The 25524-nt window shown below is 41.8% G+C and overlaps 1 protein-coding gene across 5 annotated transcripts in view; it reads left to right on the top strand.

The window, feature by feature from the left end:
* Positions 1–25524, top strand: part of LRMDA (leucine rich melanocyte differentiation associated) — a 973173-nt gene that overhangs the window by 52254 nt on the left and 895395 nt on the right. The window contains exon 3 of one of the 5 annotated variants that reach the window (XM_081824064.1): positions 1394–7610. The exons of the other annotated variants lie outside the window; for them this stretch is intronic. Within the exon in view, the coding sequence (XP_081680190.1) occupies positions 1394–1541 (148 nt within the window). The 3' untranslated portion in view covers positions 1542–7610. Of the gene's footprint in view, positions 1–1393; positions 7611–25524 lie in introns of those variants that run through there. 5 annotated transcript variants of the gene reach the window in all.

The following is a 25524-nucleotide window of genomic DNA, read 5'->3' as shown; positions in this document are numbered from 1 at the left end:
TTCCTTTGTGGTAGTCATAAAGGTGCCCTGGTGACTTCCATCTCTCCATCCAACACTGTGCTCACATGCAGTTGAGCCCTTCAGGATGGTTACTGTTCTGGTGACAGCTAAAATGAATTGTGGGCTCATGTTTGCTAAGTGCTTTGCATCTATTAGCTTCCGATGAAGAAACTGAGGTTGAGAGTTGAAGCAAGGATTCACAGCTGAGAAATGACAGATTATCTCTAAGAGTCCTTTCGGCTCTGAAATAGTCACATTCAGTTTCTCCCACAGGTTCTCAAGTGGTATTAGATACTCAGTAAATATTTAGGAATGTGAGTCAATTGTCGTTGGGATTGGTTTCCCCAATGCCAGAATGAGACCACACTACCTGGTATTGGTCTTCTAGACAAGTGATCAGATCTCCTAGTATGTTGTATCTGCTTGAAGAAATGGACTCTGCCACTGCATTTGCCACTCATTCATGACCTCTCTAGGTACTCATGTCCAGGCTTCAACTAAGCCAAGTAAGCCTTCCAGGGTTCTCCAGGATTCAAGGTGGTGGAATGCTGGATTTTTTTTTTTTTTTTTAAAGTGCCTTTGCCTTTTCTACCTATCACTCCAGCACAAGTCAGTCTCTGGTTTACTCTTTTCTAATCCTGTGATAGATAAGCATCCCAAATAAACAATGTTTTCTTTGAAACAAGCATTTTTAATTTGCAGTCTCACACAAGAGAGTGGATAACACCTTATTCCATTGACTGGAATTCATATTTATCCCCTTGCAAAATGTGTTCCCTTTTGCTCCCTTATTTGCCTGATACATGTATGTATGTTCAAATCTTTTTTTTTTTAATTATTGGTAAAGCTCTAACTGACCTAATATGTCTGTAAACGTAGTGGGCTCAATGTGAGTGTCCTTTGTCCATTGCAAGAGAGACCAGAAGGAACTTGAAAGTGAGAGGGAGTATGGCCTGTTTACAGACATAGAAGTGGGGTCAGCTTGTGAATATTTGCTGGTGGCTTTTCCATATTGAAGATTTTCCATGGTGAAATTTTTGAGACTCAATAATCCAACTGAGAGAATACAAACCAAATATTAACATTAACCAGAGCCCAGCATAATCAGGAGGGTGGATCTGCTATACAAATAAACATAACCAATATAGGTCTCAAGCCAGATGCTAATGAAGTTTGAATTGTTCTATTAGCCAGAGAAGACTAATGGCTATTAAAACCAGCCCCCAAACCTTAGTGGCTTGACATGAGAGAAGTCTGTTTATTGCTCTCAAGTCTAAAGTAGAGGGTGTGTGTACAAGAGGGAGTGAGGTGGGAGAGGAGAGCAGTTTCCCGACATCATTCAGGGGCCCAAGAACCCTTTGTCTTCAGTGCCTTCCCTTTGCTTTGTTCCTAGAGTCCTTTCACTTTTTCTAGTGGATGAGGAGAGAGAACATGGAGAGGACATACCAAACTCTGAACTGCCCCCATCCCCAGGGTTGTACAACCTCACTTCCTTTCACATTTCACTGGTAAGAATGAGTTACATGGCCCCACTTTCTTGAAGGGGGACTGGGAAATGAGGTCTAGCTGTGTGCCTAGGAAGACGAGACCGGAACAATGATGTGGCCTCATCTTCTCTGCAGCACTGGTAATTGATGATGATCCATTTCCCATTGCCTGTTGGTGGGCATGGTTTGGAAGGGGATTTTCATTGACCTACTTGGTCCAGAGAACAAGTTACATGCCTTCTTGCTTATTAGATTTTTTTTCTTAGCACTAACCTCTGACTTCAGTTCATGGGACAGTTGCTCTGCATGTCTGTTCATTCTTCTGCAGAATGTGTGTGTGGGGGGGCTCAGAGCGCCTGCCAAGCCACAGTGTTTCTTTGGGAAGAACTGAGGATAACAAACTTCTAGCATCCATGGCCTGAGGACCTGGTTGGCCCTAGTCCTCAGGCAGGTGCAAGCATGGACCTAAGTTTACTTTTGGTGTTTCTTCAAAGAGGTTCAGAGGCCTCTTCAGGCTCTACCAGGTGCATTTTCTCCCTTCTTGTTCTGATTAGTGCTTGTGCTTCTCTCTCTGCTCCTGCAGTCCCTAAGCAGAGACAGCCATCCCTTTGCTGTGATGCTTCTATGCCCACACCACCCTGTGATCCATGGGGGCACTCATCTGCATCGCTTGCTGCCTTTCTCGAGTTTAACCTGAGAGGCCCTAACACTGAAATGTCTGTCTGTGGCAGGGCAAGATGGTACAGGAGCCCATAAAGGCTTTTTTATGGTCACCATGTAAAAGTACAAAAGCCAGGAAGGAACCCCTTTCTTTCGGGAATGCAGATTTTGGAGGTGAGGATACTCACTGTCAGTTCAGAGCCCATTTTCTTTATCGTAGGTACCACAGTTGTGCCCATCTTCTTCAAAAACAAGTTTGCATTTGAATGCGAAGCCAGCTGACATTTAGGGAGGTTTCGTTGGCTTCTTCCGTGTGCAGTTTGAAAGTTGGCAGCTTCTCCTGCTGGAGAGTGTTGCATTATAGGTCAGGGGTGGTGGTGACGGTGGTGGGTATTTATTTATTTAAAAGATTTTATTTATTTGACAGAGACAGAGAGAGAGGGAACACGAGCAGGGGGAGTGGGAGAGGGAGAAGCAGGCTTCCTGCAGAGCCCCATGCCGGGGCTCGATCCCAGAACCCTGGGATCATGACCTGAGCCGAAGGCAGATGCCCAACGACTGAACCACCCAGGCGCCCTGGCAGTGGATATTCAAAGGAAAAAGAATTCTGTCATTTTTGGGTTGTAGATGGCATTAGGTCTGTGGACCGAGACATTTGGGGAACTTGCCACAGTCGTTGTGATTCAGTTGTGATTCAGCCACTTTATAGCTGGTCAGGAATCTGGTGTGCCCTGTTTCCCATTCGGTTAATGAAATACTAGTGTTATAAACCATGACTCTTGGTTTATGCTACCCTCTGTTACCTTGGTTTAACATCAGTTTGTTAGAGCATTAACCACCTTCCGGTTGGTATCAAGGTGGCTGTCTAATGGGTCATTAAGTACCGGTGATATTTAATTCTCCATTTTTTTCTTTTTTTGATAGCACAATAGTTGCATTGGGAATAGAGTGCACAAGGAGCCACCCTCTCACAGTAGATCGTCTTTCTCAGGGAAGAAGCTGAAGGAGGGAGAGCAGGCAGTTTAAGGATATTTTCCTTAGGTTCTGAGAGCCTTGGCTTTGTTTGGGAAGATAATCTGGGAACATGAGGGTATATGATTAGGCAGGTGCTAGTTTGATGAGGGGTATTAATGAAGTAAAAGCTATGGGAGGTATCAGAACCATCCATTAATTAATTTCTATATTAGCTCATTCACATATTAAATATGTGTTGAGTGTCTCTGTGCCATGGAACATGCTAGATGCCAGAGATTCACTGGTGAGCAATAATACGGATGGTCCTTACCCTCACTGAGCACATAGTCTTGAGTAGGGAACAGTGGACTGACATTAATCAGATAAATGTAGTGTTCATTCTATATTTTGTTAGATTAATAGAAAAAAGGCTTACCAGATGCTTAGCTAATTATCAAGAGAATACCCTCATGGGTATAACTGTCCGTATTAGTGCATCAGTGTATGTATTGGTGCATGGTATAATAGGGGGAGTTGACCTGGTAGGAGGTCAGGGAAGTCTTTCCTAACCAAGTGTTTGTTGCTTGGGTTAAGATCTGAAGGATGAGTAAGACTTAACTAGGCAAAGCATTCTAGACAGTGGGAACATCGTGTACAGATGCCCTGTGTGGGGTGAAAACATAGTAGTTATTAGGGGGACCAAAAGAAGGTTGGGAGGTGGAGTGTGGTATAGAGGAGGCAGATCGGGATCAGGTTGTGCTAAGCCTCATAGTATGTGCTGCAGATTTTTGTTGTTATCCTAAGAACAATGGGAAACCATTGGGAGTTTTCATTAGGGGGCATGATCAGATTTGTGTCTGGAGAAAGGGTGGTTCTATGATAATGGCTCAGAGAAAGTGAAAGTCTGTGTGGGTAGGTCATGTCCTTGGCTGTTGCGGTGAGGTGAAATAACGGCACGTCTGAGTGGTAGATAGTAATTGACATCAGAAGAACTTGGTGAGAGAGATTATGGGGATCATGAGGGAGATGACACAGTCCAGCCTGATACCTGAGTGCCTGGCTTGGAAACTGGATGAATAATGGTGGTTGTAGTTTTGATACAGGTTTGGGTGTTTTAACAAGACTCCAAGTAGCTAAACAAGATGCAAATGGAATGCTCTCTCCTATCACAATCCAAGTGTGTCTCCTCCCTGCAGAGTCACCACATCCCATGGGCCACAACTTAGCCATATGGCCATATGTAGCTGCAGATAATCAGGGGACAACAAGCCACTCCTACCATAATGGTGAAGTCACTGAAATAGAACACACCGGAAGATCAGGAGTTCAATTTTAGGTGTTCATTTCATGCCCTGCTTGGGATCTTTACAGTCTCTGCCCCATCCTATGTTAGCTTCCTCCACTCTCCTCTGTGACCCCTTTAGTCTACCACTGCAATTTACTGGCTGCACCTCCCCCTCTCTCGCCCCCATATTCTTCGTACCTGGAGTGCCTTCCGCCTTTGTACACATGCTTCGAGGACCTGCTGATGCTTACCAGCTCCGTAAGGCTGTCCCTGATGCCCCAACCCCAACTGCTGTTTTAGGCGAATTCCAACATCATGGTTCCTGTTACTGCATTGTGTGATGACAACTCTTCTTACACCGATGGCCTGTCTTTTCTGTTTAACTCCCATGCTGAATTATTTTGCTTTCCAAATCGCTATTAAATGTCTCCTTTCAATTCATAAGGAGCCATTAATGAAGTAAAAGCTGTGGGAGGTACCAGAACCATCCATTAATTAATTTCTATATTAGCTCATTCACATATTAAATATGTGTTGAGTGTCTCTGTGCCATGGAACATGCTAGATGCCAGAGATTCACTGGTGAGCAATAATACAGACGGTCCTTGATGAAGAGTCTACTATGGGAGGGACTGACTTCTGTCCTCCTGCCGCCCTTGTGGTGGTACCTAACACACAGACAACATTTAAGTCTTATTTTTTATAATAAGAAAACCCCAGTGAGCTTGGTGTTTGGGTGAACCTTGGGAACCTTTTAGAGCCGTTTCTAGGGTAGATAGCAACGAAGTAGAAGAGGAGAAGATTTATCTTAATAAATCTGTTTTCTCATTTCTTAGTAGTACTCCCTTGCCCACTGATGTTCTCCTGCCTTACTGTTCTGATTATAGACAGGCTGAGGGGCCCCCCTACACAGGCACGCATGTCAGCATTGTGAAGGTGTGGTGGGGAAGAGGAGAGTGTTCCAGGAGGACTTAGAGGAAAGAGAACGAGGCGATGCAGCATCCTGCTGCCTCACTGTCTGGTTTCTTTCAGCTACTTGCTGGAAGAAGGGCCTGAATTGGCAGCAAAGCTGGGATTTCCAAACCAACTAACAGTTCTGCCTTTGCATGTATTATTGTTTGATTAAAAATCATTCATTTTTTTTTCTCATATCTGGTTTCATTCATTCTTGGTAGGTTTTACACCAAATCAATGAGACATAGTCCCTGCCCTGAAGGAGTTCAGGGGCTGGTGGAAAGAGCAGAAAATCTCCATCTACTTGGTGATAAGCCAATCATATCTCCTAGCTGGGTGGTTGTGGGTCCCGTGGATACGTTAACCATGTTCCTCAGAGTCCCATGTGTTCCTAACAAGGCTCAGCACCATGTTGGTCCCTTGGCTGGTGCCCAGTGACCTCCATGAATGATTTCACTGACTGGTTGCTACACATCTCTCCTCCCCATGGAGCTTGTGGTGCCTTGATGTCTTGGAGTGTGAAAGTGGAGATTTTGTCTGTTTCCTGTTTGGGGGTGGGTATGTGGACGGCCCGTTGTGGGAGGTTTCCGCCTCACTGATAGTGAAAGTGCTTCAGAAATCTGAGCTTGGGGGGTGATGGCAGAGGAAGTTTCTTGTGTGAGGAGCTTGAATGCTGGATGCCTTTCCCCTAGTTCTCTCTCTCCTGGCTCTTGTACAAAGAGTTGTGATATTACTGGGTATGTGCATGCTCGATGATATGAGTGGGTCTTGCCTTGCTTCCTAAACCCAGATGCTCAGGTATAAAGTTCAGGATTTGTTGAGCTGTGTACAAGCCTTGGGTTCTGGCATTACATCTTTTTTTTTTTTTTCCCCCCCCGGTGACATCTCACGTGCAGGGAATTACTCCCCCTGGGTAAACGGTATATTGTCACTGTTCTCCCTCAACCTATAACCGACAAAACAAGGTCAGCGCTGCTTGGAAACGGGAGGCTGGTTGGAAGTGTCACAAAATGGCAGCATAGCCCATGGGAAGTCAGCCCAGTGAGAGCAGGAGCACTGCTGAAGCTGCTCCTTCCTGCCCTGTGGTCACTTCCATCCCATCCTTTTCCAGAGCCTTCAATGAATGATGAGTTAAAGGAATTCTCCAGGTACCCATGAGTCCACCTGGGGGAAAGACACAAGAGAAAGTGCCTCTAATGTGGTGTTCCAGTGAGTGTTTTCACCCACAGGGTCATGTTGAAGTCACCCAGTGGGGAGGGCATAGACCCCACTTGGGTAAATAAGGGAGTGAAAAAGTTGGAAAATGTGGTATGAATTTCTTACTCTCATTGTTTCGGGGCCAGTTCCTACCCTGTCAGTTCTCTCTGCACCCCACCCCACCCTTTTTAATGACTTATTTGTACTGGAAAGCAAACTATTAATCACAAACAGAAAGGCTCTGTAACTTCCAAACACACACAGAACAGTTCTAGGGGCTGTGAAAAAGCCAAACCCTTGGCAGAGATTCGAAAATGTGTTTGTTTTATATATATTTTAGAAATGCCACCATTTTTCCTTAGGCACAGAAGGTTCCCTTTAATTAGCAGTGAATTTCCCATTTCCCCTTTCTTCCTGAGGCATCTATAAAGCCCTGGCCTAGTAAAAGGCAGGTACACAGCTCTCAATTGAGCCCTATTGATGTGCTAGTATAGTTTTAATTGTGTTGAGATTTCCTTGCCAAAGTGACACATGCAGAAGCATTTTAAAAACGTATAGGGTTCGTAACTCTTTTGCTGTCTAGAGCTCTTGAATTATGAATGTCTCTTCCGCTGCCTATTCGGTTCTTCTGAATCTGTAAAATTACTTTAATAACCTGTGTGGGGGTAATGTTAATATGTTTGCTCAGTAGTGTGAATTTATTAGCATTCCTACCCCACTTCAGGGAGCTGGCTTGGCTCTTTTGATGCAAGCTCTTGGTTGCAAGAAGAGGCAAATTATGGTGGTGGTGTTTTGTCCTTCCCTCCCCCCCCCTTTTCCGTTCCACCATTAGTAATCATTCTGTTGCACAGAGTGCGTGATAAATCAACCTCAGGAGAGTCAGATTTGCCATAACATGACACTACCTATCAGCTCCTCAGGTCTGAGTTGACTCGCAGCCTTTTGGGCTGTATATTTCTTCAAAGTCTAGTGCCAGTTTCTTAGTCAGCTCTAACTAATTTCAGAGTGGAAGGGAAACTTGACTGGAGTGCTGTTTGGGATCTGCTTTTTAATCCTGGTCTGTTTAATGTTTGCTCCTGACAGTCTAGGCCAGACATCATTTTAATGGTATGTGTGGTGATAAAGCCAATAAACTGTCAAGATGATTGATAATCTAAGCATTATAGCAATATGACTTTCCTGTTCTCCTCTGTGCTTTAGATGATGGTTTCCAAATTGAATTCCTACAGTGTGTGCTGTATGTGTGTGCCTGTTGGAGGCTCCCCTAACAGCGTTTGAAGGAGGTAGCTGTGTTTAATGTAAGATTTTTTAGCCCTCAATTACCCACACAAATAAATCTGCATACGTGTTGGTACCCTCTAATTTGGGAAATATCAAGAATTTATGGTTCTGCCCTTGCAACAGTCCCCCAGCAATTTATGGGCACTGGTGGAACTTTTTATTATGTCTTTATGATGTTTTTTCACCTGGCATGCATCTTAGATTCCATGTGGTTGATTCTGTTATCTGTGGTTGAAAGACATTACAGATAACAAAGTGCACTGTATTCAAGGCAGGCTTCTGGTTTCCTTTCCTTTTCTCTTTGTTTCTTTTTTCTTTTAATTTAGCAGACATTTTTAGCATCTGGTCTTCATCTCATTAATCAGAGCCGACCAGGTGTTTTAGGGTGGTGACAGTGGGAGTGCTTGGCCCCTCTTTGTTGGCCCTCATGGGCCACCGTTGCTGGCTTACATTTCCCCCTTCCTTGGAGCTGTGTTGCCTGGGAACAGAAATCCAAATGGCCAGAGAGGCTGGGCTGTGTGTGTGTGTGTGTGTGTGTGTGTGTGTTAAACCACTTAAGTGAGTTTACCAGGAGAGGAAGGAAAAAAGGAAGGAAATCTTAAACTCAAAGCTCTTTAATGGGACTTAAAATTCTCTTCTGCTTTCTGCTAACATAGATGTGTTTTTGTGTGGGTGTGTGCATATTATTTGGAGTACTACTTTTAAGGTGGCGTCTAGCTAGAACACTAGGCTGTAAGACTGTGGATCTGAGGGTCACAGAATGTTACTGCCAGCAAGGTGTCTCTGATAGCTGTCGACACAGCGATTCGCTGGGCATTTGTTCCAAGTCTTGTTTTACAGATGAGCCTGGGCCCCAGAGAGGGAGCGTGTCTGGATCAGTGGCAGAACAGGGACTGGTGTCCGTGTATGCCTTATTGGAGATTGACCATCATTTACACTTCATGAGTTTCCTTCACTGAATGCTCATTTTTCTCTTGGGGGACACTGGGCAAGTCATTTCATTTTTCTGGCCTCTCTTTCTCTATAAAATAAAGGTGGCTGGATTTGCTAGCCTCTAAGCTCACTTTCATTGTAGAAGCCTGTGCAATGGAGGAAGGATTGAGCTTGGTACTGTGAAATTTCCTAAAACCATCCAGAGTTGTTCCTCCCTTTCTCACATTCTCTTCTGCATGTATAGTCCTTGTCCCTTCTTTTCCTGCTGTTTAGAACCTAAAATTTGTTGTCTCCTGTGGCTCACCAGGCCAAAAAGAATGCACGGTTTTTCCACAGATGAAAATGAAATATTAAGGAACTCACCTTGCTTTACCTGCCAGCTAATATCCGTGCTAGACCACCTTAATCTAAAATACTCTGAAGTTCGGTTCAGTGTACGTTTTGGGAGGTAAAAACAAGTATATGAGGTTAAAAAGTTGGGAAGACCAACAACCAACAAGACCATTAATACCAGTGAATAAAAGAACATGAGTCAGATAAACTCCAAGGACTGTTATTTCCTTGTGTCGGCTCAGAAAGCTCAGTGGTGGGAATGCACACCCACCAGCTCCATCTCCCGTTCTAGGTAACTGGGAAATGGTATTTATGGATTTGATTCCATCCACATGGTCAGGGGAGCCTAAAGCCCTGGCCTGGGGAGATGATGGTGATGGTGGTGGCGACTCGCACTGATTAAGGGTCCATTCTGAGCCAGACATAATTCTTATTACTTCGACAGATATTTGTTTAATTCTCCGACAACTCACGGGGGGGGGGCGGGGAGGTAAGTTAGTAGGTTTGAACAGTTATCACTATTTTGCAGATGAGGAAACAGGCTGAGAGAGGTCACCTAGTTAGGTACCCAACTAGTAGGTGGTGGGGTTCAAGCTTGGCCCCTCACTCTTTTTTTTTTTTTTTAAAGATTTTATTTATTTATTTGGCAGAGACACAGCAAGAGAGGGAACACAAGCAGGGGGAGTGGCAGAGGGAGAAGCAGGCTCCCCGCCGAGCAGGGAGCCCGATGCGGGGCTCGATTCCAGGACCCTGGGATCATGACCTGAGCTGAAGGTAGGCGCTTAACTACTGAGCCACCCAGGCGCCCCTTGGTCCCTTACTCTTAACCGCTGTACCTTACTACCCTGCGTTTGAAAGAGCTCACAGCTCCAATCCCGAGGCCCGTACACCTGTTTGAGGCAGGGGGCACGTGGACTGTGTGGCTCTAAGGAGGTCATCCGCCATCTGAGGCCATTTATTCACCTATAACATGGAGACAGAGTTGTTCTAATTCAAATGCGAGAATAGAAGTGAAAATGCCTGTCAGAATACCCAGCACAGAAGAGGTGCTCAAAAAAGGTTTGTAAAACAGGATGATGAGTTTGAGATTATCACTGAGCTTGTTTGTTTGTTTTTTTTTAAAATCTATATTTCTTTGCACATCTTGCCCTTCCTGTCATCTTCAGTATTTGATGTATACTTAGGTGATGACACAGCAGAACACAGGAGACTCTGATCCTGGCTTTTGAATTTGAAAAGTTTAGCCCCAAGTATAAGAAAAAAGATGTGAAAGACTGTGATGATAGAGGAACTGGCTGACTCTGGGTCCTAGAGAAAGATTGTCTGGGCTCAGGGGAGGAGAGTATCAGAAGTGAAGAAAAGGAGAGATGCTAGTGGGTCCCTGAGATGGGGTCCTGTATCTCACGAAGTTTTGCGCTGTTGGCTGTTAGGATTACTTTGGAGCACTGGCAGAGGGTAGGGTTGGTTATCCAAGATGTCTAAACACAGGAAGATACAAGAGAGGCTTCTTGCAGAAGGGGTGGAAATTGAGCTGCGTTCTGAAGGATGAGCGAGATTTGGATGGGGCAAATCTACCAGCTTCAAGCTGCAACCCTCTGTGCCCATCAACTTGTCGTCCTAAGTGTGAGTTTTCTCTATTAGTCTACTGAATAGATGATGGTATGTGAGAGTTCTTGTGGGGAAGGGGGGGAGGCTGCTCTGATGGCAAGGCAGAAAGAGGAGGGGATGTTGGCCGTAGAGATGGAAGGGAGGTTGGTGGGAGGAGCTGAGCAAGCCTTGCAAGGATAGGGCTGGCATGGTCTCTGAAGCAGGAGAGTGGATCCTTCTCTGAAATAGCCACATACATGCCTAGAGGGCCAGGGTACTGGTCTAAGTTTGTATCTGCTTATTTCTTAGCTGGATCCATGGAGGAAAAAGAGAGGGCAGTTGGCACTGTAGCAGAGCCCCCCTTCCTTCCCTCCAACATTTTTGGATTGAAAATGAAATACAGGAGGAGTGAGAAAACCAGGATTCTGGTTGTAACTTTACCCCTTAACATATTGTGGGACTGTGAGCCATTCCTGAGTGAGTGGTTGGATAAGGCCATGTCTCAGGTGCCTTCCTGCTCGTACCTGCCATGAACCTGTGATGGAAGGTGGGACCCTATGTGTCTGTTTGCAGATGGGGCCAGCTTGGGGAAGGCCTTGGCATTTCAGGGGCTGTTGTCCCTATCCCAGTATGACAGACATTACCTGTCCATGTAATGGTTCTCAGTATCTCCCAAGTTTTGTATAAGCAACCCATGTTTTCAACCATTTGAACCAGAAATCTGAAAGTCTCTGGATGGCTTGAAAAAACCTGGCTTGCCATCCTTTTTCTCTGTTCCCTTCATATGAGGCACTTCATCTTCCAAACCCATTAGATCCAGAGCTCCCTGCAGGAGAAAGTTGGGTCTTCGTGGTTTCTGGGCCAAGAAAGAAGTGGAACTTCATATTAAATACTGGCTTCTTCCTCTTCTGCTTTCCTCTGTGAACAGCTCACTCTTCCATCTCCTCTGAAGTTGGGGAAAGAAAGAGCTATTGCTTCTGAAAGCTGTTAGCATTCCTCAGGAGCTGGAGGGTTCTGTCATGTACCTGGTTTATAGTACTTTCTCACTTAGTATAAAACCACTACCACCACCTCTACACGTCTACCAGTGTGGACAAATCTATCAATACTCTAGCCTCTGAAGAATAGGCACAGCTTGAGAGAATGGCTCCTCAGGGCTGTTACTTCTACTTTCTATCTGTTTGATTGACTCCAGCATGGAGTCCACATAGTTCTCGCTCCTTCCGAGGAGGTGGTGGGGGTGGGGAGGGGTGGGGGGGAGTATAGGTACTGGAGATCAAGCAGAATTAGGAAATGCCTGTATATTCACAGCTAATAGTTCTCTCTCCTTTACTCAATGTGAAATATATCTTTTTTTATTCTTTTCCCGCTGATGGAGTGGTTCAGTGTAGACTATTACTTTGACCATTCTGCTTCAAAAAAAGCATTAGTAATTTATAAATAAAATACACATAAAAATAGGAGAAGTCAAATTGAGGTTTATTGACAACAAAGGCACTATTAATGTTGGAATGGCCTGGGTTTGAAGTTGAGTTAGTTTTTGTTGCTGATTTATGTGCTGTTTGTTTTAGGAGGACTACGGGTTGTGAGTGTTCTTGGGAACTGGCAGCTGGGAAGGAGCAGAACTGGTTTGGGTCTGAGTTCTCAGAGGAGCAAGATGGGAGGGAGTGGAGGAGGAGGGGGAGGAGGAGGAATGATTTGCATCCCTCTCTGTGCTTGATGGTTGTGTATTTAAGCAAGAGTGCATTGCCAGGAAATTGAGAAAGTGTGTGTGTGTGTGTGTGTGTGTGCGCGCGTGCGTGCGCATGTGTGTGTGTGCACGTGCTTTATGTCAAGCATAGCTCATTTAAAGTATACCTGTGTGGACATGAGGGTTTCAGACAACTGTTATTTATTTCTCTTGAATTTACTCTACTTGTTAAACAAAATTTGACAGATGGTTTGCAACAAGAGTAATGAGACCATTACATAGCCAAGTTTTATCTTTACTGTATCAGTTGTTATGTGGAAAGGGGATTTTCTTGGTTTGGGGGAGTTTAATTCCCTCTCCGTGGAGAAAATCAGATTCATTTAACTGGAAAATTAAGAGAATTGAAAGTTCGTTTTCTGAGCCTTACCACACGGGGTATTGGCTTGTTAAAACCTTTCGCCAGGGCCCATCTGATTTGAAGGTGCTGTGAAATGTTTTATGGCAGATGTGAAAAATTTGTGATCCTTCAGATTTTTTTTTTTCTCCGTCTAGTGTAACAAACTTCAGGGCTAAATTTTGCTTATTCCAGGTTTCCTTGTGTGTTTCCTCCCTTTCTCCCTCCTGTGTGTTGGCTTTCTAACATGCAGACACCACATTTTCATCATGAAGACACAAACACCATCCCCATGGAAAAGTCTGACTTCTCAGTGTTTCTACATGTTGGTGATTGCTTGTTAAATGGCTGGATATTCTAGATGGGTGTATTAGTTTCCTATTGTTTCTGAAACAAATGACCACAAACTCACTTGCTTAAAACAACACAAACTTACTGTGTCTTACTGTGTGGAGGTCAGAAGTCCAAAATGGGTCTTACTGAGCTAAAATCAAAGTATTAGTAGGCCTGTGTTTTTCAGAGATGCTCTAGGGAAGAATTTGTTACCTTATCCTTCCAGTTTCTAAGGGCTTGCCCACATTCCTTGGCTTTGGGGCCTTGCATCACTCTGAGCTCTGCTTTTGTTTTCATATCTCCTTCTCTGATTCAGACCTTTGGGCTCCATCTTATAAAGGACCCTTGATAATCCAGGCTCATCTCCCTATTGCAAGATCCTTCATCTAAACACATCAGCAAAGTCTGTTTTGCCATGTAAGGTAACAGATCCGCAGGTTCTAGGAACTAGGACATGGACATCTTGCAGGGGGCGGGGGGTAGGCATTTTTCTGCCTTTGACTATGGGCAAGATATCAGGTAGTAAAAGCAAACATGTTTCTCTTGGTAGTTTTTTTTTTTTTTTTAGGAGCTTTTTTGAGCTTGTGGAATCACCCTAATTGTTATAATTATTATTATTATTATTTTTATTCTTATGTTAATCCCCATACATTACATCATTAGTTCTAGATGACCTAATTGTTATAATTAAAGAGTGATTGTTTCTATTATAGGGATATTTCTCAGTTCTCCAGAATATACACTCTAAAACTTAGCTTTACTCCTGCCTGTGGTACAATTAATTCAAAGCAACCTCCTTTTACTTTTTCCCCCCCTTTCTCCTGGGTTTCCAAGAGAAGAAAATTCTACCACTTTTCTATCTCTTTAAACCTAACAACAAACCCCCAAATGTCAGTCTCCAAATGTCACATGTTCTTCTGTCTCTGGTATGGGGAAGACTAGTGTCCTCATCTGGAGGGGCTGGAGCAGATAGATGGTCCTTCTCGTGTCTGTTCAGAATGTGTATGTTCAAAGTGGCTGGGCCCAAGAGGGGTCTTGCTGAGGATGACCTGGCCTCTCTGAGGACATTTTAGAATTGCTATTCTGAATGACAGGAAAAAGGCACAGGATGTACTTGAATGGATGAATGAATAAACAAAATGTGGTGTATCTATCATGGGATATTACTCAACCTTAAAAAGGAATGGAGTACTGATCCATGCTACAACATGATGAACTTTAAAAACATTATGCCAAGTGAAAGAAGCCAGTCACAAAAGATCCGATATTTTTTTCATTTATATGAAATATCCAGAACATACAGGTAAATCCACACAGATAAAGATTAGTGGCTGCCAGGGGTTGGGTGAGGGGAGGAAGTGACTGCTTAACGAGTATGGGGTTTCCTTTTAAGATAATGATGATGCTTCTTGGTGACTGTGGAACTGGGGAATTTCTGGCCAGGCTGAGGATGTTGGATCTCATTGTCCTCCCAGACCTTTGACTTTATCCTGAAGCCCCTCAGTAAAAGATTCCCTCCCTCCCTCCCTCAAAAAAAAAAAAAAAAAAAAAGGTTTTGGAACTAGATAAGGGTGATGTTTGCACAACATTGTGAATGTAATAAATGCTCCTGAATTGTTGAAAGTGGTTAATTGTGTGTAATAAGAATTTTACCTCAATTAAGAATAAAGACTTCAGGTTTCTGGTCCATCCTGTAACAAACTTGGAAGTCTGGTGCATGATAACAAAAAGTAAAAAGTTGAAAAAATTGGAAAATAACTTTACTTAGATCCATAAGAGAAGTGAGGGCACAGGGCAAACTGCCTCCTGAATTGGAGAGATTGACAGACAAATGCAGAGAATCACAACATACCAGAGCAGCAACATCCCTGGGAACCAGCACCTGGGTATAGAAACCTCAATTGTAATTGATGAATTGCTGGAGGTATAATGTGGACAATTCACAGTTAATAATTCCAGGGGCACCCAGTCACCAGGGGGCTCCCACACTTTTGTGTATTTTACTTTCTGGATCTCTACCAGGCTCTCATATTAAATAAAGAGGAAAATCCCATTGTACTTCTGGCAGGGGGTAGGGGGAATGGAACTATTTTTGAAACATGACAGAGCCTTCTGTACTTAAAATCTTTCCTTAGGAGAATTCACCAGAGCCTAATTTACCTGGAAGAAGGAACATGCCCACATTCAGCCTACTCTAGTCAGCCTGTCTACAAACACCTGAGAAACACATGTGAAGTTCAGTCTAGAGGCACGTGCTCTGAAACTAAAAGATGGGAATCTAATAGGATTATAAAATGTTTCCCTTTCCCCCATGTGTTACTAAAGGCCTATTTACAGCAGTTCTTTTTACCCAGTGCATTATGCCCAGTTATCAAGAAACACTTGCAAGAAATACTGAAAAGCATAAGATAGTTGGAAGAGACCAAGCAAGACTTGATTGTGGCAGGGATGTTGGAATTATCAGACAAGGAATTTAAAACTGATTAATGCACTAAGGGCTCTAATGGACAAAGTAGACTTCATGGAGGAACAGATGGGCAATGTAAGCAGAGACCTGGAAATTCTAAGCACCAAAAAAATGCTAGAGATCAAAAATACTTAAGAGAAATGAAGAATGCTCTTTGGGCTTGGGGTCCCTGGGTGGCACAGTTGGTTGAATGTCTGACTCTTGGTTTTGGCTCAGGTTCATGATCTCAGGATTGTGATATTGAGCTATGTGTCAGTATCTGTGCTCAGTGCAGAGTCTGCTTAGGACTCTTTCTCCCTCTGCCTCTCCCTGCTGCATGCATGCTCTCTCTCTCTGAAGTGAATACTAATAAGCCCAAAGGCAATTTTTAAAAGATTTATTTAGACTGGACACAGCTGAGGAAAGAATATCTGACCTTGATGATAACGAAGTAGAAACCTCCAAAACTGTGAAAAGCAAAGAGAAAGAAGACAAAATAACAGAGCTGTGGGAAAACTACAAAAGGTATAACATACCTGTAGCAGGAACACCAGGAGAGGAATGAGAAGAAACATTTGAAACAATAATTACTGAGAATTTCCCCTAAATTGATGTCAGATACTGAACCACAGATTGAGGAAGTTCGGAGAACACCAGGTAGGATAAATGCCAAAACCACCACCACCAACAAGGACTACATCTAGCTATCTCATTTTCAAACTAAAGAAAATCGAAGAAAGAAAATCTTGAAAGCAGCCAAAAGAAAAAAAAAACCACAAAGAAGCAAAGATAGGCATTATATCCAACTTCTCCTTAGAAACTATGCAAACAAGAGTGTGGAATAAAATATTTAAAATGTTGTGGGGAAATAAAAATCCCAACCTAGGATTCTGTGCCCTATGAAATTATCCTTCACAAGGGAAGGAACAGAACTTCCTCAGACAAAAATTGAGATTTGTTGCCAGTAGACCTGACTTATAATACAGGTTAAAACAACTTCTTTAGAGAGGAGTGTGATAACAGCTCCAAACTTGGATCTGCATCTCAGTAGATGCAGAAAAAGCATTCAACAAAATTCAACCTCCTTTCATAATAAAAGCTATCAATAAATTGAGTATAGAAGGAATATCCTTGAACATAATAAAGGCCATATTTGACAAACTCACATTGACCTCATACTCAACGGTGAAAGTTTGAAAGCTTTGCCATTGAGATCAGGAACTAGACAAGGGTGCTCTCTCTCAACATTTCTATTCAACACGTACTGGAAGTCTTTCCCAGAGCAATTAGGCAAGAAAAAGAAAAGGCCTTTGAATCAGAAAAAAAAAATTCCTGTTTGCTGATGACATGACCTTGTATACAGAAAATCCTGAAGTCTCCACCAAAAAATTTCGACTTCATAAACAGATTAGTAATCAGGATACAAAATCAACATACATATTTCTTTATACTAACAATGAGCTATCTGAAAAAGAAAGGATATTATCCCATTTACAATAATATCAAAAAGAGTAAAATAGGAATAAATTTAACCAAGAAAGTTAGATTTATACACGAGAAACTGACATTTATGAAAGAAATTTAAGAACACCTAAATAAATGAAGAGATAACCTTTGTTCATGGATACTACCCCAAGCCATCTGTAGATTGAATGTAATTCCAATGGCAATTGTCACAGAAGTAGAAAAGATAATCCTGTTACGGAACAGATAATTGTTACGGAGCCACAAAAGCTCTGAATAACCAAAGCAGTCTTTGAGAAAGAACAAAACTGGAGGCATCATACTTCCTGATTTCAAACTACATTACAAAGCTGTAGTAATCAAGACAGTATGGTACTAGCATACCAGTGGAACAGAGTTGAGAGCCCAGAAATAAACCCATACATATATGGCTAACTAATATTTGATGAGGGAGCCAAGAATACTCAATGGGGAAAGGATAGGTTTTTCAATAAATTATGTTAGGAATACTGGATAGCTTTATGCAAAAAGAATGAAATTAAACCCCTTTCTTATACCACTTATAAAAATTAACTGGCAATACAGTAAGGAGTTAAATGTCAGACTTGAAACTATAAAACTCCTAGAAGAATATACACAGAAGAACCTTCCTGACATTGGTCTTGGCAATGATTTTTTGGTTCTGACAACAAAAGCACAAGCAACAAAAGCAAAAATCAACAAGTGGAACTACATGAAACTAAAAAGCTTCTATATAGCAAAAGAAACAACAAAATGAAAAGGCAACCTACAGAATTGGAAAAATAATTGCAAACCATATATTTGATAAGGGGTTAATACCCAAAATGTAAGGAATTTCTATAACACAATAGTAAAAAATAAAAAAAAAACAACCCCAAAAAACCCAAAACCCAAATAATCCAATTAAGTGGGCAGAGGATTTGAATAGAAATTTTTACAAAGACGACCTACAAATGGCCAACAGGTACCTGAAAAGGTATGCAACATCACTAATCATCAGGGAAATGGAAATCAAAACTACAATGAGCTATCACCTCACACCTGTTAGAATGGCTATTGCCAAACCAAACAAAAAACCCCCACAGATGCTGGTGAGGATGTGGAGAAAAGGGAACCCTGATGCACTGTTAATGGGAATGAAAATTGGTACAGCCACTATGTAAAAACAGTATGGAGGGTCCTCAAAAAATTAAAAATAGAACTCTATGATTCTATGATCCAGCAATCCCATTTTTGGGTGTAAATTTGAAAGAGATGAAATTGTTATCTTGAAGGGATGTCTGCACTCCCATGTTCATTGAAGCATTACTCACAGTAGCCAAGACATGAAAACAATTTGAGTCCATTGATGGAGGGGCGCCTCAGTGGCTCAGTCAGTTAGGTGTTCAACTCTTGATTTTGGCTCAGGTCACAATCTCAGGGTCATGAGATTGAGCCCCATGTTGGCCTCTGCACTGGGCATGGAGCCTGCTTAAGATTCTATCTCTCCCTGTCCCTGTGCCCCTCTGCCCCCTAAAAATGTCCATTGATGGATTAATGGATAACTGTGATAAATATACACACAGTGAAATAATAGCCATAAAAAAGGAATTCCTGGGGCGCCTGGGGGGCTCAGTTGTTAAGCATCTGTCTTCGGCTCAGGTCATGATCCCAGGGTTCTGGGATGGAGCCCCGTGTTGGGCTCCCTGCTCAGCGGGAAACCTGCTTCTCCCTCTCCCACTCCTCCTGCTTGTGTTCCCTCTCTCGCTGTGTCTCTGTCAAATAAATAAATAAAATCTTTCAAAAAAAAAAAAAGGGAATTCCTATCATTTGTGACAACATGAATGGACTTTGGGGGCATTATGCTAAGTAAAATGAGTCCGATAGAAAAAGACAAATACTGTATGATCTTACTTATACAAAAAACCATCAAATTCATAGGAACAGTAGACCAGTAGTTTCCAGGGGCTGAGGGGTGGGGGAAATTGGGAGATGTTGGTTGAAGGGTACAAACTTTCAGTTAAAAAGTGAATAGGTTCAGGGGATCTAATGTACAGCACGGTGACTATAGTTAAAAATATTGTATACTTTTAAAGTTGATGTGAGAGTAGAGCACTAATGTTCTCAACATAACAAAATGATAATTATGTGAGGTGAAGGATGTGTTAACATTGTTGTGGGTAACAGTTCCCAGTATATGTGTATCAAGTTATCACATTGTACTCGTTAAACTTATACAGCGGTATAAGTCAATTATATCTCAGTAAAGCTGGAGAAGGAATCAGATCTAAATAAAGGAAGAGCGTGAAGAAGGAATAAGTAAAGGCAAAGTGAAAAGTTTTTTCTTACTCTTGTTCGAGACATAACAGTTTGGCCAAAATAGCAACACTGCAGGCGCCTGGGTGGCTCAGTCAGTTAAGCATCCAACTCTTGATTTTGGCTCAGGTCATGATCTCACGGTTGTGGGATTGAGCCCCATGTAGGGCTCTGTGCTCAGCGTGGAGTCTGCTTGTCCTCCTTCCTCTGCTCCTGCCACCTTTCTCTAATAAATCTTAAACTAAAAAACAAAATAGCGACACTGTATTGGACTAGGTATACTTGTGTATAAATAAAATAAATGACAGCAATGGTAGGACAGAAGGGAGGAATTAGGATTATTTTGTTACTCTAACCTACTTGAGCTACCTGAGAAGTAGTATAGTGTTATTTAAAAGTAGACTTGGATTAGTGATAAATGTATCCTGCAAACTCTAGGGTAACCACTAAAAAATGTTAAAAATAAAAAAAGATATAACTGATAGACTAAGAATGGAGAGCAAATGGAATCCTAGAAATACTCAATTAAAACTAGAAATGGCAGAAAAAAAGACAAAAATAGGAACAAAGAACAATAACAACAAATAGAAAACAGTAGCAAATATGGTAGGTATTAGTCCCACTACATCAGTAATTGCTTTGAATGTCAGTGGTCTAAATGCACTGATAAAAAGATACATAGAGTGGATCAAAAATGAAGACCTAGTTACATGTTGTCTACATCAACTCATTTTAAACATAAACACATATAGATTAAAAGTAAATGGAGAAAGCTGTACCAAGCCAACACTTGTCAAAAGAAAGCAGAAGTGGCTATATTAATTTCAGACAGAGCAGACTTCAGATAAAATTTTCAGGGATAAAGAAGGGCATTACATGATGATAAAGGGATCAATTTTCCAAGAAGACATTATAATCAGAAAAGGCTACATAATGAGTCAAAAAACTGATAGAACTACAAGGACAAATAGATGAATCCACTATTTAAGATTTCAGTACTATCAGGAATGGACATATCTAGCATGCAGATAATGAGTAAGGACATAGTTGAACTCAACACCAGCAATCAACTGAAAACAAATAGGTATAATGGATGTACTTGATCCACAGCAGCAGAATCCACATTCTTCTCAAGTTCACAAGGAACATTGACCGAGATAACATTCTGGGCCATAGACCACATCTTAACAAATTTAGAAGACTAGAAATCATACAGTGTTTGCACTTAGACCATGATGGAATTAAACACACTCTAAAAAAAATTAGAGCATGTGGTGGGGGAAGGGCAGAAGGAGAGAGAATCCCAGGCTGACTCTGTGCTGAGTGTGGAGCCCAACATGGGGCTCAATCCCAAGGCCCTGAGATCGTGACCTGAGCCAAAACCTAGTCAGATGCCCAACCGATTATGCCACCCAGGTGCCCCTAAACAACACACTTCTAAGTGACACATGGGTCAAAGAAAAAGATCTTGAGAAATAAATATTTTTAACTAAATAAAAATACAGCTTATCAAAATTTGTGGATGCAGCAAAAACAGTGCTTAGAGGGAAACTTCTAGCTGTGAATGCATTTATTAGAAAAAGATAAAAATCTTTATGTGAGGAAACTAGAAGAGTACATTAAGTCCAGAGTAAAACGAAGAAAAATTGTAAAAATTGGAGCAGAAATTAATGAAATTGAAAATAGAAAACCAGTAGAGGAAACCAATGAAGCCAGAACTTCATTCTTAAGGAAAGACCATATGCCTTCAGTGAGGCTTAAAAAAAACAAAAAACAAACAAAAAAAGCCCACACAAATTACTAATAGCTCTAGTGAAAGAGTAGACATCTCTATAGATCCCATGTACTTTAAAAGGATAATAAAAGGGTACTATTAAATCTGTGACCACAAATTTGATAACCTATGTGAAATGGAGCAATTCCTTGAAAGACACAATGTGACAAAAGTCAAGAAACAGATAATCTAATAAGCCTATATCTATTAAATTAAGTAAACCACTAATAGCCTCTTTCAAATAGCACCAAGCCCAGTGGAATGCAGTCTACCAAACATGTAAAGGAGAAATACCAATTCTCTACAATCTCTTTCAAAAGAGAGAGATTCTGTGAGACTTACATTATCCTAATACCAAAATCAAAGACCTAAGAAAAGGAGACTACAGACCAGTGTCTCCCATGAACACAGATATATAAAAATCCTCAACAAAGTATTAGTAAGTTGAATCTAACAATGTATTAAATTATACACCACACCAAGTAGAATTTATCCCAGTTATGCAAGGCTAATTCAGCATTAGAAAATCAATTAGTGGAACTTATCACATCAATAGGCTAAAGAAGAAAAATCATACCAATAGATGTGGAAGAAGCATTTGACAAAATGGGACATCCATTGATAAAAATGGTCAATAAACTAGGAATAGAGGAACTTCCTCAATTTGATAAGAATATTCATAAAAAAGACCTAGCTAACATCATACTTAAAGGTAAAAAAAGTACTTTTTTTTTTTTTTTTCTAAGATCAGGAATAAGGCAAGGCTATCCCCTCTTCTGTTTTTCAACATCCTACTGGAAATCCTAATTAATGCAGTAAGAGAAGACAAGGAAATAAAAGGTATACAGATTGGGAAGAAGGAACTAAAACTCTTTGCGGATAGACACAATATAGAAAATCTGGCAATTGACAAAAATCTCCTGGAAGCAATACATGATTATAGCATGATTGCAGGATATAAGGTTAATGTTCAAAAGACAATTATTTTACTTTTATATATCATCAGTGAACAAGTGCACTTTGAAATTGAAAACATTATGCTATTTACATTAGCCACTGTCCTTGCCCCTGACCAAAGTGAAATAATCTAGGTATAAAATGTAACAAAATATGTATAAGATGTATATGTAGAAAACTAGAAAACTCTGATGAATATCAAAGAAACACTGAATAAATGGAGAGAAGATACTCCATGTTAATGGATATGAAGACTCAGTGTTGTCAAGATATCAGTTCTTCTCATCTTGATTTGTAGATTCAAGATAATCCCAATAAAAATTCCAGCAAGCTATTTTGTAGGTGTTGGCAAACTGATTCTGAAGTTTGTATGGAGAGGCAAAAGATGCAGAATAACCAACACAGTATTGAAGAACAACATAGTTGGAACACTGACAGTACCCAATTCAAGCATCAAATACACTTATTGTATCAAGACAGTGTGATATTGGTGGAAGAAGGATCAGTGGAACAGAATAGAGAGCCCAGAAAAAGACTGATGCAAATATATGGACCGTTGACAAAGTTGCAAAGAGAATATAGTAGAGCGAAGAACTGTGAGCAAATGGTGCTGAAATGACTGGACATCCACATGCAAGAAAAGGAAGTTAGATGTAGACCTTATACTCTTCACAAAATTAATTCAAAATGGATCATAGATCTAAGTGAAAAATGCAAAACTATAACACTCCTGTAAAACTATAAAAACTCTATTTCCTAGAGGATAATATAATAGAAAACCTAGATGATCTTGGATATGGGGGTGATTTTTCAGACATGATCTATGAAAGAGAGAGGCTGGACTTGATTAAAATGAAAACTGCAAAAGACAAAATGAAGAACCATGAGAGACTATGGACTCTGAGAAACAAACTGAGGGTTCTAGAGGGGAGGGAGGTGGGGGGATGGGTTAGCCTGGCGATGGGTATTAAAGAGGGCACGTATCGAATGGAGCACTGGGTATTATACACAAACAATGAATCATGGAACGCTACATCAAAAACTAATGATGTATGGTGATTAACTGTTATAACATAAAATAAAAAAAAAGACAAAGTCAAGAAAAAGACATGACAAGCCACAGACTTGGGAGAAAATATTTGCAAAACACACATCTGATAGGACTTATCTAAAATATACAAAGAACTCTTAAAACTCAATGAGAAAACAACTTTAAAAACACGTCAAGAACCTTAGTAGACACTTCACCCAAGAAGATCTACAGATGGCACATAGCACATGAAAAGATGCTCCACATCGTAGGTCATCAAGGAAATGCAAATTAAAATGAGATACTACAACATGCCTATTAGAATGGACCAAATGTGGAACCCTGACAGTACCAAATGCTGGCAAGGATTTGGAACAGTAGGAACTCTCATTTACTGCTGGTGAGAAAGCAAGCTATTACAGCCACTTTGGAAGACAATCTGGCAGTTTCTTATAAAACTAAATGTACTCTTACCATATGATCTAACAATCACACTCCTTGGTATTTACTGAAGGGAGTTAAAAACTATGTCCATGCAGAAACATGCACATAGATGTTTATAGCGGTTTTCTTCATAATTGCCAAATATCTTGGTAACCAGTAGGTGAAGGGATAAACTGTAGTGTATCTGGACAATGGAATATTATTTGGTGCTATAAAGATATGAGCTATGAAGCCATGAAAAGACTTGGAGGAACCTCCAATACACATCACTAAGTGAAAGAAGCCAATCTGAAAAGGCTGCAGATCCTATGAAGTAGGTACTATGATTATCCTCAGCAGAGTGGGTACATTGGGGCAGAAGCTAATAACTTAGTTGAGGTCATATAACTAGTAAGTTGCAGTCTGGCTCCAGAGTCTGAGTTGCTGCCAGCTCCCAAACCCAGAATGTTCAGTTGGGAGGGCCTTTGAGGTTATCTGGTTTAGGGGTTGCAAATTTAAAAGCCTCCATGCAGAGAACATGAAAGAGCAAAAACAGTTTTGTGTGGGTTTAGGAATGGCAGGGCAATGTAGGAAGATTTTAAGAAATGATATAAAAATGCTATGTAGGCCAATTCTAGGTATCTGGGGAAAGTGGGTGCAGCCCCCTGTCCACCAGATTACAACTCTAATTGAGTTCATGCTCATTCTAAAGAGAAAGAAACAAACACAAAGAGGTGAGCCAAATTGTCCAAATCACCCAACCTGTCAGTGTCAGAGGCGACCTGGGTGCCCAGAGCTTCAAGTGCCAGACCCCCCTCCTTTCTCCTACATCATTGGGTTGTGAGCTCTGTGGGGGCCTCAGCCTTAAAATACCTTGGGGCTGAACCTGATTGAGTCACTTAACAAACCCTAATTGAACTAAAATGACGCCTAAACAGGTATGTGGAGGGGTAGAGAGAAGGCCGAAATTCTGGGTCAGGTGGACACAGAGGTGGCTGAGTGAGTGACCTCAGGCCCTGGACGTGTGGGGAGTAGAGGTTGTCCGTCCGTCCTCTGCATAGCGGAAGCTCGCTCTGAGCTGAACACTGCTGCTTGGGAGCATGTGGTGGCGCAGGGGGCATCTGAGCATCATTCTTGTCCCAGCTTTGTCTCCTTCCAGTAATGTGACCTGGGGCAGTCATTTCTCCTTCTTTGAACCTCAGTTTTATCACTTGTAAACTGGAGCTTAGACCGCTTGTCCCCTTGCATCATGAGGGTGTCGGAGAACAAATGGGATAAAGTGGGTGAGAGAGCTTCATGAACGGTCAAGTGCTGTCCGCATACAAGCTGTTACTGCTGTAACTGGCTCTCTCTGGGTGGAGAGCGTGTGAGGACAGGCGCACGAACGTGTGTGCGCATGTGTCCTCCTGGAAAAGGCTGTGTCATTTTCAGGGAGTCCTTTCAAGCCTTCCCGTAATTACATGGTGGCTTATGCAGGTGTTGGTGCTAAGCTTGCTGAGCAACCAGTAATTACCGAAGGAGAAAAAGTGCTTGTACACTGGATGGAGTCCAGTTCCGCTGCCCAGGGGCCTCTCTGAACTGTTATAATCCTTTTTTTTTTTTTTTTTTTTTTTTTAAATATCTCATCTGAGGTGGGAAGCAAAATGATTGAGTTGCACTGACTTGAAGCACACATAGCTGGGAGCTGTGCAGGGACGGTGGTATGGGGACCTCCCCTTGAATCTCTACCTGTGGTGTTTAGTAACTGCAGTGACCATATAATTTATTGTCCAAACTGGGACTCTTTTGAAAAGAAAAGAGGGAGCTATTAATAATTATGCTGGGGAAACAGGCCTAACCCAGGGCTGTCCCAGGCTGGGATGCGTAGTGACTCTGCTTGTAACACCCGGGCATCTTGGTCCAATTTCAAACCCAGGGCAGATTGTGTGATGGCAGTTAGCCTCTAGCCTCCCCGCTCTGTGCTTACCACCCTCTCCACGCCAGCACCCCTTCTCCTGTTTGCTCCTTCCTGAGGCACCGGTCCCCT

Source organism: Leptonychotes weddellii, chromosome 6 (genome assembly GCF_054177405.1).
Source record: "Leptonychotes weddellii isolate Sample4059 chromosome 6, ASM5417740v2, whole genome shotgun sequence".
Taxonomy (NCBI): domain Eukaryota; kingdom Metazoa; phylum Chordata; class Mammalia; order Carnivora; family Phocidae; genus Leptonychotes; species Leptonychotes weddellii.
Note: the sequence above shows the minus strand (reverse complement) of the source record. Positions and strands in the feature narration are given on the sequence as shown.